General features: G+C 32.8%; 1 protein-coding gene across 1 annotated transcript; it reads right to left on the bottom strand.

Moving 5' to 3' along the window:
* Positions 1–1,155: 1,155 nt before the first annotated feature.
* Positions 1,156–5,313, bottom strand: LOC143251217 (uncharacterized). Its single transcript, XM_076502662.1, has 3 exons — positions 5,167–5,313; positions 4,222–4,551; positions 1,156–2,000 (listed from the first exon to the last, which is right to left on the bottom strand). Exons 1-3 carry the CDS (start codon positions 5,177–5,179, stop codon positions 1,636–1,638), a joined length of 708 nt encoding a protein of 235 aa, XP_076358777.1. The 5' UTR covers positions 5,180–5,313; the 3' UTR covers positions 1,156–1,635.
* Positions 5,314–14,005: the final 8,692 nt, after the last annotated feature.

Below are 14,005 nucleotides of genomic sequence, written 5' to 3'. Positions count from 1 at the left end.
TATTGTGGAATAATAGGCCTATTTCTTAAATATTCTTTATTTACTTGAACCAACGTTTCAGTATTACGACTCTATAGAAGACGTTGTAGAACAGACCAGTAGATCAGGAAGTTTAAATAAGAATTAATGTTTCATTTCAGTTTCTACTACAATCAAATTCCGTTTCATGCAGTATAGGCCTAAAACAAAGAAATTATCTAGACTATAGCTCTGATGTTTAGTCATCTTTACGTAAATGCGTTTCTCGTGGAACGTAAGCATCCACTAAAGCATAACGAAATTAGAGAATACTAAATGCTCTGGTATCTTACTGTCACAGTTTATAATTACTATGTGTGAAGTAAAAAAAATATATCGTATATGAATTTTTAAGTGATATATTTTACTTATTTATGTTTCAGAAATCTAAATTCTAGCGTGTTAATACGTTTCGTTTCACGTAATCTAAACAACAGTCTAAAAAGTTGTTGTGAAATATCTTGATTCAGCACTAATAACTGTTAACAACTGATAGCAACTGTTTACAACTCCTATTTAACAAATTATGAAATGTAATTAATTTACTTGTTAACATTTTCCAAGTTACAGGTTAGCTTACTTGTACATTGTCCTAAATTCAGTTTTCAGTTTATCGGACATTTTTTTTTTAAATAGACTTCTTAGTATGCAAATATGTAGGTTAGATATTTTATAAGTAAATACAAAAAACGTTTTTTAACAACTCATAAAAGAAAGCTAATAGCGCACACCCACAGAATAAAACGGACAGTTGATTCTAGCCTACTTTGTTAAGTGCTCAAATATTATTCTAAATTCTTATTCTTCAACAATAGTTGGCGGGATTTTATCACTAGCTGCCTTCTTTAAAGTGTTTCACTATTAAATTACAGACAACTAACGCAAATACTCGTGTAACTTTGTAGGAAATTCTAAACATTAAAATTAAATACTGAGTATCAAATTGGAAGTTTAGAAATTTCTCGTCTAATTTCAAATTACTCTGTGGTAATGATGAAGAATTCTTACACAAAACATCCGTGTGTGTTGTTTTATTAAGAAACAAACTGCACATTATTCTATTTGCACTAAGCATTGAAAGGATTCTGATATTCTACGATGAAGAATACTGGTGACCAATAAAAGTTCATACAAGAATTTTATGTAGTTTATTTTATTAATTCAACATCACAACACTGTATTCCTAAAGCCACTGTAGCTTCTTATATTGATTACTCATTCACAAATCTAAGGATTTGAGTCTCTTGATGGTACAAAGATTAAATTGAAAAAAACATAAAACCAATTAACATTTTGAATCATTATGTTTGATGTATCTAGATAGCTAATTCTGTAAATAATTATCGATCATTAATTAAACATTTAAACTTTATATAATGACATTTATCAAATTAGAAAGAGAACCAACATAGATTAATGCGCATTCAATTTGGTATAGTACTAGTCGTCTCTCGAGAATACAGTGAAATATATGTAAAATACTTATTACAATTTTATGTTACATATATCATCTTAAAATTAATTTCTTCTTGCTGTTAATCCATACCATCAATTTACGTGTTTATTTTATCAGTCAAATAATTCACCATTATTAAAGTTTCAATAGTCTTTTCATCTTTAACACTCACAAGTAACAGTACATTTATCCTTTTCGTCTTTACAACACTGAGAAGTGTTACCCTTACAATTACAAACACATTTCATTTTTCCGTTTTCACAGCAACAGGTAACGGTACAAACGCAGCTGTTCTTCTTTCTGATTTCTACACAATCCTGACATGACTCCTTCTTACAGTCTGAACTACAACGTGCATCTCCGCATTCACAAACAACAGTAACTGTACATTTGTTTTTTCCCTCTTCAGCTTCAGTACAACATTGAGATGTGTCATCCTTACAGTTACAGACGCATTTCATCTTTCCATTTTCACAGCGACAAGTAACGACACATGTACAGCAGTTATCGTCTCTCATTGTTTCACCTATATAAAAATTTATTTCAGTTACACTTTTAATACAATAAAAATTGCTGCTTAATTTTGTTTTCAATATTACTTATATATTATATTTGTTACTCATGTCTTTCGATAGTTTTAAAACTTATGTTGTGACCGATACTCGACCATATAATCTGTTTTTGTCAAAAATAGGCCTTTTAAAAAGTAAATTACAAAATTAAAGGTACGTCTTAAAAAATTACAAAAACATGTGTTAAAATAACACTTTCTATTTCGTAAAATTAACACTCGTCTGTTAGATGAAATGCAACATCTAATATTCAGATTTAACATGACAGCGTCATCCTGAACTGATAAAAGTAGATCAGTTCCGTTCACTGACGTTAAATATGTTTGGTCAGTTTCACAAAATTTCGAAGCGGGACAAACATGTGGGTGATTTCTTGAGATAATCATGTATTTAAATAAACTAAGTATTCATTTTGCAACCGTAAATAATTTACTTTTTGATAAGCGTTTTGTAACTCTCCTTTCTAAAATAATTACGTTACGACAGTAACGAAACGTATAGAAATAAGGAAATAGTTACTGATGGTCCGTGCGTCATAAGCATTGATCGACAGTTTGAAGTAGAGAAAGTGCTTCCCACCGACGCGAGCCTTTGTTACATAAAGAAATTAGAATATGTTGGACTTGACGAACCCTAAACTCTAGGGTGTTAGTTATGTTCGTTCCATGTAATATAAATATCGGTCTGCAAGTTGTTGTAAAATATCTTGATTCAGCTATACTAACATCTAGTATTTTACACATTATTACATATTTAATTCCACTGTTACCAGTTTAAATGTTACAGACCTAGACAGCGCTGGCTCATGACCTCTATTCTCTGATCATATCGGTCAGTTATCAAATTGTACTAGGTACGATATCACTTTGGTTTGGTTATAGCTCAATATTTAGCTTTAACTATGTTAGGTTACATGTACATTAGTTTATATTTAAACTATGTAAGGGCATCTGTCCGAGACATGAAACAATCTACTGGAAACGAATTCCACTGTTAACTTTCTGAATACTAGTTTTTTTGCTTTAGATTAGATAAAACTGTGGATAAAAAAGCAACGGTAAATACAATTTCGATCTTCAAGGTGTACCAGATCATATCCACAATTACTGGGTAGATTAGCAACAATAAACAGATACTCCATAAACATCTGTTGCTTTCTCTTCTAAAGAAATGACCTTGTTATGGCCACAAGGTGAAACGTTCGTCTAGTAATATTTGAGTCACCGTTTCGAATATCACTTCCACACAATATCCTTTACTATTTCATCGTGGTAGTGTTTTATGTGTAGGTTAGTCTTACAATTTGTCGATGATGACCGGTAGCCTTCCCTCTAGTATTTCCCTCGTAAATCACAGAAGAATAGTAGAGAAGTCCTCGTGTAGTTTAGCGCGAATATCAAAACAAATAAAAAAAAAAAAAATATCTGTCAGTGATAAAAGAGCATAGTAATTTTAAATTAAATCAATTTCCTGTATGGTAATAGGGATAATATATTAAAATTATGTGTTTTGTTTGTACGCAAAACTGCATACAAGTCTACCTGAACTTACCATCGTAAAGGATCGAACTCCATATTCTGATATTATCAGAATAAGGTTACTGCCAATTCAATAAAACTTTTATACAGTAATTTAGTATCACCTTTGTTTTATTAATTCAACATCGTAAAATTATATTCTTAAAAATTTTATCTATAGTTACTTATATCGATTACTTTGTCACGAATTGGTTTTAAGAGATTATAAAAATCCCATAGTACCCGTCTGCATAAGGTATACTGATTAAAGTGAAAAATATTAAAGTAATTAACATTTTGACATCAATATATTTAAGCATGTTTAATATATCTAGTTAATTATATAACAAATCCTTATCAGCCGTTAATTGAAAAGTTCAAATATATATAATAATATTTATCGAATTAGAAAGAGAACCAATATACTTTTATCGGTATTCAGTGTGATAAGCTACTAACTGTCTCTAATATTTACGTTAACGTTACACATTTAAAGTGCGTATATGATAAAATTAATATCCTCTTATTGATCAGTACCATCAATTCACGTGTTTCTCACTCAAACAATTTACGAACATTGAAAGTTCAGTAATATAGGATTAATCCTTCCTTGTTCAACACTGACAACTAACAGTACATTTATCCTTTCTCCTCTTACCTTCTTCACAACACTGAGAAGTGTTACCCTTACAGTTACAAACACATTTCATCTTTCCGTTTTCACACCAGCAGGTAACGTTACAAACGCAACTGTTCTTCTTTCTGGCTTCATCACAATCCTGACATGACTCCTTCTTACAGTCTGGACTACAACGTGTATCTCCGCACTCACAAACGACAGTAACTGTACATTTGTTTTTCCCCTCTTTAGCTTCTGTACAACATTGAGATGTGTCATCCTTACAGTTACAGACGCATTTCATCTTTCCATTTTCACAGCTACAAGTAACGACACATGTATAACAGCTGTCGTGTTTCTTTGATCCACCTATTTTAAAATAAACTTTGTTTACATCTTACATACAATAAAAAACTTCCTGCTTAAATTTTTCAAAATTATTTCTTTATCCTTGGTCGTATAACTTACTTATTTTTATCAAAAATGAAGCTTTTAAAATTTAAGTCAACAAAATTAAAAGGTACGTCTTAAATAATTAGTAAAACCTTTTTTTAAAATAACACTTTCTATTCCGTAGAATTAATACACGTCTGTTGGATGAAATGTAACATTGAATATTCAGATTTAAGATAACAGAATCATGATGGACTGATAAAAATAGCTCAGTTCTGTTAACTGACGTAAAATATATGTGGTCAGTCTTGTCAACTGGGGAACGGAACAAACATGTAGGTGTTTTCTTGATACACGTGTATTTACATAAACTAATTATTCATTTTGCAGCTAATTTACTTAAATTGATAAGAGTACAAAACTTCTGTATTTTTATCTCTACAACTATAAATATTATTACAGTTCCGACAAGTGTGTTTATGGAACTCAGTATTGTTACGAGGTAAAAGTGTTTATATTATTCTCTAAACCTAAGTTTTAACTGGGTACCTCATGAGTAGCAACTTTCACGAAGACAAGAAAATAACTTACCAGCTTTTTCCATCTGCAGGGTAATTCTACTCAACTAACAACTACGGTTTGTAAACTGTTTCGTGTGGTACAATAGTAATAACTAGCTTTCGTTTTCTCAACAACCTCTATTTATTGAGACAATTCTTGTAACATAATGTACCGTGTGAAACATTCGAGATAATTCAGCGGTTCGTGTGCAGCTTCTTGAATGATCTGATAGGGGACAATTAGTCATCACATCCATTATCTAATCATGTTTGTAGTGGTACGTGCCAGTTAATGACCACAGCAACTTGTTATCTTATGGTATTTATCGAACTATTAACCCCGGAGTGGACTTAAAGGATAGGGCAGTATCATCTTGTGCTACCATGAGGTGTTATTTGGGGCCGAGTGACGGTACGCCATATTTATGGTTACTTACAAGTTTTAAACTGGCACCTTGTTCACAAAGTACTCCCGATGAGAGAAAGTTTGAACGTGTTTAATTGGATGGGATAACGAAATTGGTATCTCGCATTTTTAATGACCCTTCGATCTCGGCGAAAACCATACTCTATCACGTGCCTGTCCAGGTTCCCAGTCACCAAAGAATTTACATTTCATTACACCATGTCCGTGTTTAAGTAAATAATTTTGCTTGCCCGGAATCGATATATATTTGCACGAGTTCCTGGGGTGTACTATAAAATCCTATCCAAGGCTAGGTATAAGTTGTTTCTCGGCCTTGATACGGACCACCAGCTGCAGGAGCCGAGAGACTTTTTAAAATCACTGGCGTGATAGTTTAAATACAGTAACGCGTTTTTCTTTAAATCAATAAGATATCAAAACACAAACAAGTAATAAACGTAAAATAAATGTTTTAAAATTATATTTTTATAATTTTTATGTTTTAAAAGTAACTTCTAAATCTTCACAGTGTTAACTATTTTTCGTTTCATCTCCGTGAAAGGTTTTTATTAAATTATTAACACTTTCAAACGTAACACAAAGATTTTTTTGATTTTTTACACCATTTTTGACATTTCGTCAAATTTGAAAATTAGTTGGGCTACGTAACTAATAAATTTAAAAAGAAACAACTAAAATTCGACCACAAGGTATTAAAATGCTTATAAACTGTGAGACTTGTAATAAATCTCAACATTTGTTGTTCTTAAACACAAAATTACATTATGACGTATTTATGGTTTTCCCATCACAAGTATCTAAACCCAAGGTTTATTGTCTTAACCCGGAAAACTTATCGTTCGGTATTAAAGGTAGAGAAATATTTTTGTATATATTACATATTGCCGAAAGAGACTGTATTAACATTTTCATTCATTCCCGTGCAGATAGCTCTTGTGTAGCTTTGCGCATAATTACAAAAACAAACAAACTATTCACTCGTCAAAGTTAAAATTCAGGATGTCTTTCAATGTGTCACGGTGTAATTAAAAAGAGAAGAAATGTGTAATTTATTTTTTTTTTCTTTCAAAACTGTGTCACGAGCTAAAATCAATCTGAGAATGTTCGTACAAGATGGAGAAAATTAACGCTTTAAAAATATATCAGAATGTCTGGAATACTTTAACAATGGCCGAACATTATTACTGAATGAAGATCGACCAAAATACTCAAACAATTCCATCAATGATTAAACACTGATGTGCCTAATTCGTGAATTATGAAGTCACATTAGCTTGTTTCATTTATTAAGTTACTTTAATTTTTGAAACACACTTGTAAAATATAATTGTTTGTAGACTATTCTCTATACATAAATGTGTTTCTACTTTTATAACAAGTTATATAAATTAATATCCAAGTCGTATCACAAAGTTGATTCCTATTTCACTTTTATATTTAAATTTTATTTTTTTTTTAATTTCTTTTACTTATTTCTATTTTAAGCGTTCTTCATATCATGTTAATTTCGCCAAATGGTCAGCTGGGTTGAGGCGTTCGACACATAATCTGAAGGTCGCGGATTCGAATCTCAGTCGCATGAAATATGCTCGCCCTTTCAGCCGTGGGTTCGTTATAACAATACGATCAATCTCACTATTAGTTGGTAAAAGAGTACCCCAAGATTTGGTGGTGGGTGGAGACGACTAGCTGCCTTCCCTCTAGTCTTACACTGCTAAATTAAGGACGGCTAGCGTATGTAGCCTTCGTGTTGCTTAGCGCGAAATTAAAAAAACAAACAAGTAAACAATTTATATGTAAAAACGGCTCGTTTGGGTTGAGAACATTTTTTACGTAAGGCTTCTCTACGTAAAAATTTTTCTCAACCCAAACGAGCCTTTTTACATGTATATTTTTTCTCTACAAGTGGGTTTTCTCCACATCACCAAATAAACAATTTCGCGAAATTATTATTCAACGTTTCAAAACCAATTTGCTTGAGGATAAGTTTGTTAAAAAAAAACAGCACAGGGACACTGAATAAAAATAAATAGTTCAAAATTGTTTTGAATACCAGATGCTGCATTCTCGAGTTTCACAAATTTGATAGACGATTGCCTTTTAGTTAAGACAACAGTATCATGTATCTATAGTGAATTTTTTATATATAATAATACGCTCCAAATCAGCTCAAGTCATTTAAAAGTACCATAATTTTATTCCACGCACATAAAATTATACTAAATTGTATTACAACCTGAAAATTTACTATCACTCTTCTTTCAAATCAAGTGAGTAAAACTACTACAATAAATCTCAAATACCACAATCCTAAGTGGATATCCTATAGTTTAACCATTACCTTTTAATTATTTAAATTAACATTCAAGTATTTCTCCATTAAATGATGACTTAGCAAAATATACAAAGATTTCACGCCCTTCTTTATTTGTCTCTTACTATGACGAGGCAAATTTTTGCTATCTGCAATCTTTAGTACTTGACCCTATCAATTCAACAATGACTTTTCAAATCTAGAATATATTTCAAACATGAAATAATATTTTTAGGATTTCAACTGGTTAGACATTTATGGCTTTCGTCTTGGATTTGACGAGTAAGGTGATATAAACAAAACTAAACTAAAAACTTCATAAAAGTCAACATATAAAATCGCATTAGACATAGTTTTCGTGTGTCCAGACTAAACATGTATGATAATTTTGTTATTTTTCTTCAAACATTAGCGTTGTCAACATCTCCCATTGACATCTCCTGTGTTACATTGGGTATAAACATAGGAAAAGCTGAAAAGCTGACAGAATTTGAACGCGGTAGAATTTTCGAGCTGTAAGAGCAAGGTTTCTCTTTCTCTCAACGTGCCATCCCTGGTGAGATTGGGTGTAGTAAAACCGCTGTTGCAAATTTGTTAAAAGACCCTGAGTTATACGAAATGAGAATTTCAAGAAGTCGGTCCAAGGATATTTAGCCGGAGTTGAGTAGGAGGATTCGATGGATTGTCCGGCAAGACGCCAGGCGATAGTCGAACCAGATTAAGGCTCTTACGCACGTAGACTGCAGCTCAAGAACAATAAGACGCCATCTACGAGTGAAAAGCTTTAAAAACAGTAAACGTCTTTAAAGGCCACGCCTCCTCACACACCACAAAACGGCTTGGTTAAACTTTGCTGAGAAGCACCAAACATGGGACGTAGAAAAGTGGACGAAAGTTTCGTTCTCTGATGAGAAAATATTCAACCTGGATAGTCCAGATGGCTTCAATGTTACTAGCACGATAAGGAGGTTCCATCATGATCTGGGGTGCTTTCTCCTTTGATGGAACAATGGAGCTTCAGGCTATACTTGGGTGTCCAACAGCAGCTGGCGACATGGGCATGTTTGAGAGAGCATCCTTATTGACTGTAGGCCATCGCTTGAATGAAAATGACTGAATATTTCAGCAGGACAAAGCTGCAATCATCAATGCCGCAGGACAAAGGATTCTCGTGGCGATTAACGTGATTCTTTTGGACCATCCAGCGTGTTCGCCTAAATTGAACCCCTTTGAAAATGTTTAAGGATGGATGGCATTGGAAGTCTATAGAAATAGACATCAATTCCAAACAGTACATGATCTTCGTGAAGTCATCTTGGAATAACATTCCAGCCAGCCTTCTGCAAACTCTTGTATCGACCATGCCAAAGCGAATGTTTGAAGTTATTCGCAATGACGGCTGTGCAACTCACTACTGAGACCTTTTGTTGGGCATTTCCTACCCTGTTTAGGAGTTCTTTTTGGTATGGTCTTAAACTTTTGACCAGCTAGTATTTAGACTAATTTCATAGTTTTAACATTTTCCATATTAAATGCTGAAAAGTTTTTTATTTTTATTTTCCCTTTTCTTATTTTAATATTACGAAGCTCCACTGAAATAAGTGGTTGAGTCTAACAGTGCAAATGCATATTTTGTCTTTATGTTCATTGGCCTTATTATTTTGGCCAGCAGTGTATATCATTCTAAGAATGCACTGATTGACACAGACTTTCAAACTTAAAATTAAAAGATGTGCAAAAGCACCATTCTTAATTGCAATATAATATTTACCTTTAATTAAATCAATATTATCATATTAAAAATAAAATTCAGATATTTCTGAAATTATCTCTAAAGTTTAATAAGTAACCTACGACTTAATAATTCTTCAAACAAGACATATATAACTACAAACTTGAAAGTGAACAAAAACCTTTTCAAAACTTCTCACCCAGTTGAATGGTGTTTAGGAATTCACAATAAATTAAAAGTTTTCGGTAACTGACATCCATCTTAATACTTTTCAATAATTCATACCCAACTCATAAGTTACTCTCTCAACTGGATGATTCTTAATAGCTTAAAACAAGGCGAATTGTTTCAACAATTAAATTATAACATTGAATGCAAATCAATTAGACTTATCTTTGGACAGGGACATAACCAGAAATGGCCATTGAGAAGGGTTAGTTTAAGAGCTTGACGCAAGCGCCGCAGGCGTGAAGCCATGCTAGGGGGGGGGGTCGTGTGGCATATCCTCTTAGGGAAATTTTTAAATAAAAACGTAAAAGAAATCCTAAATTATGCATTCTGAGACCATCTTTTTGGCAAATTTCAGAATGGCACATTTTTTAATCATAAATAAATATATATACGCCTATATATATATAATATATAACTTAAAGTTATCAGGCCCAACAAAGTAGGCCTACACTCCTGTCATCGACATATAAAATATATTTTCACTCAGGAGAGTGCTAATATATTTATAGTGTCTAAAATCTGTATTCAAATATCATGGACAGTGTATGTTCAGATTCCCTGGATTTCAAGAATTAACTTCACCACTTAACAGTGGGTGGCACCGTGGCGGGCTGGCAGAACCATGGCACTAACCTAGTGCCTTTGGCGCCATCTTTAGTGAATCGTTCACTATAGATGGCGCCAATAGTACTATGAATGTGATGTTGACAAACATGTTGTCAAGCCTGAAAAAGCAAAAGACATTGCATGGGTTCTTTAAACACATTCATGAGGATGAACCTGATCAATCTGCTGCACCCAATCAGGTTGAATCAGAATTGTCAACTGAATTGTCAGAGTCATCACCATGGCCTTTTACCAATGCTACCACTGCCACTTCAGCTCCAGTCTGAGACATTGAAAATTTCATTTCTGATGATGTTAGCATTGGTAAACAGGTAAGTCGACTTCTCATAAAATTAATTTTGTATTAAAAATCATGCAAACACTCTGCATCGTTGGGTTTCACAGTGGAGATGGCTATTCTACAGTCAACATGCAAATGGTTCTTTCTGCATGTATTCCTGTCTTTTTGCTCCTGATGGTGCTGGTGTTGGAAGTCAGAAATTGGGACAACTAGTGAAATTTCCATACACAAACTAGAAGAAGGCTGTTTAATACTTCAATGCACATGAATTGAAATAGTATTACCAAGACAGCAACAACAAAGCTAACAATCTTCTACAGGTCGTAAACACAAGTTCATTTGTGCACTTGCAGCTTGATGCAACTTACAAGCAAGAAATTGAACAGAACCGGCAATATTTAATGCTTATTACTAATACTGTATTGCTGTGTGGGAGACAAGGTTTAGCTTTGAGGGGAAAATATAATTCTGGTCCAATGTTTGTTGGTGAAACTGATGAGGAGCCCCTCAATATCTATGGGAATTTTTTAGTACAAAGAGAAATGCTACGTATCTGAGTTATTAAATTAAAAATGAAATCATCTACGCCTGTAATACTCATGTTCTTGATGCTTTGGTCAACAGGGTAATGCTGCAAAGTGTTACTCAATATTAGGATGAAACAACAGATATTTAAGGTTTTGAACAGTTTTTGCTGTGTGTTAGATATTTGCATGCCAATGCCAACTCTGTTGCAATAAGAGAAGATGTTTTGCAATTTATACCTGGTTGTGATGTGACAGACAGAAACTTGGCTGGCTTTATCATGAACAGTCTGACAAAATATGGTACTAACATGGCTTACCTGCGAGGACAAGGGTACGAAGGGGCTACCTCTATGAGTAAGGAATTCAATGGTGTCCAGAGACAGGTAACTGATAAATTCCCAATTGTACCCTATGTACACTGGTGTGCTTATTTCCTAAACTTCGTAATTTCTGATGCTTGTAAAGAAGTTCCTGTGCGAAATTGCATGAGAGTAATTTCTAGCATTGAAAACTTTCTCAATACATCCAAACTAAAACACGTTTTGGCTCTTTCGGTAGAGAGTAAAGCAACTAAATAAAAAAAAAGTTTGAAAGATCTCTGGAATAAGATATTTATTAAATTATTAGCACTTCAAAACGTGGCATAAATATATGTTTTTTAAGCTAATTTTCTGACACTTCGTCAAATTTCGCCAAACCGAAGTTTTAGTACCGTTAGCCATGTAGCTTATCGTAACGAGCTAAAGGTAGAGAAACATTGTTGTGTATAGTACATGTTTCTGATAGAGATTGTATTTAACCATTCCATCCATTAACGTGCAGATTACAATTAGATTGTTTCATTTATTGAATTATATTACCTCTTGAAATAAACTACTAAAATATAATTGTTTGTAGCCTATTCTAGATATATATGTAGTTCTCCTTTTGTAAGAGGATATATAAATTGATATCCAAGTCGTTTCATAAGTTTTTCTTAATTTCAAACATTATATATTTGATATTTAAATTTTAAATTATATTTGTATTTCCTTCACTCATTTCTATTTTAAGCTTTCTTAATATCATGTTAATTTATGGTAATTATTATTCCACGTTTGAAAACCAATTTGCTTAAACATTAGTTTGTGAAAGAATAAAAGTTTTAAGACACTGAATAAAAATAAATAGTTCAAAATTGTTGTAAATATCTGGTTGTCACATTCTGGACTTTCACAAATTTGATAAACTATGACATTTTAAATTCAGCCAACAGTATCATGTATATATTCTGAATTTTCTTTTTATTTAATGTCATGCTACAAATCACCTCAAGTGCTATAAAAGTACCGTAAGTTTATTCTATACAATTGAGGTTATCCTGAACTGAATGACAATCTACAAATTTATTATTGCTTCTATTTCAAATCAAATAAAAAACATCTTATAAACAATAATCATAACTCAGTATTTTATAGTTTAAACACTACCTTTTAATGATTTATATTAACTATAAAGTATTTGTCCAGTAAATGGTGACTCAGCTAAATGTATGAAGATTTAATATCACACCTTTGTTTATTTGTTTCTAACTATGACTAAGCAGATTTTCTTTATCTGCAATCTTTAGTACTTGACCCCATCAATTCAACAGTGACTTTGCAAATCTAGAATATATCTCAAACATTAAAAAATATTTTTAGGATTTAAACTAGTTTAGAAATATATGGCTCTCGTCTCTGATTTAACTAGTGAGGTGAAATAAACAATACTATACAAAAATATTCAGGAAAGTCAAAATATAGGGCTGCATTAGACATAATTCTCGTGTGTTCAGACTAAATCTGAGATTTCGTGGCTTGTAACCGTCTAATGCGGTAAATGTGCTCCACATTTTATGGACAAAGTACAAAGGTGACAGTAGAAACTGTTCTTCAAGCATACAATAGTCCAAAAATAAAAGAGTACATTAATACCGTTGTCTCTAAGCCTTCAGCTCTACATTATTATCCATCGATTGCCTTCACCGGAAAATTACTAAACACTACATAGAATATTTAGCGTTTAAACCAATTCCCAAAGAGTTAAAATTTCTCTCTGTGTAAAATGTTCTCTTAATCAGTTTTATAAAGTTCTCTATTGAGAAATAAATAATAAAACTTTCAGCACTTTAGTAAAACTTGAAGAATTTACATTTACAAAATAAACAGGAAATAAATATACATCACAAAAGTTTTGTGATTTTATGTAATGGCCCAATTGAACAGTCATTAACCTACTGCTGGTAACATATATATATGTGTATATACACGTCCAAAATAACAGACAATAAAAGGAGTGAAGGTAAGAACAGTATTTATAAAGCTTCTAATATTCAACTTTTCCATTACGTGAAACAAAGAAACAAAAATGCTATACAGATATCATATCGAACGGGTTATGTTCCTCTTCTGTAGCCCAGCATGGCCAAGCGTGTTAAGTCGTTCGACTCGTAATCCGAATGTCGCGTGTTCGAATCCCGGTAGCACCATCCATGCCAGCCCTTTCAGCCGTGGGAGCGTTAAAATGTTACTGTCAATCCCACTATTCGGTGGTGAAAGAGTAGCCTAAGAGTTGGCGGTGGGTGGTGATGAGTAGCTGCCTTTCCTCTAACCTTACCATGCTAAATTAAGGACGGCTAGCACAGATAGCCCTCGTGTAGCTTTGCGCGAAATTCAAAAACAAAACATCCTCTTCTGTGACATAGTAAAGTG

This window comes from Tachypleus tridentatus, chromosome 5, assembly GCF_004210375.1.
Source record: "Tachypleus tridentatus isolate NWPU-2018 chromosome 5, ASM421037v1, whole genome shotgun sequence".
Lineage (NCBI taxonomy): Eukaryota > Metazoa > Arthropoda > Merostomata > Xiphosura > Limulidae > Tachypleus > Tachypleus tridentatus.
This window is presented reverse-complemented; position numbering and strand designations above follow the sequence as displayed.

Coding starts and splice junctions, on each gene's coding strand:
- LOC143251217 (XM_076502662.1), bottom strand. Junction 2,001..4,221: donor TTCTCAGTGTTGTGAAGAAG/GTAAGAGGAGAA, acceptor ATTTTTATATAG/GTGAAACAATGAGAGACGAT.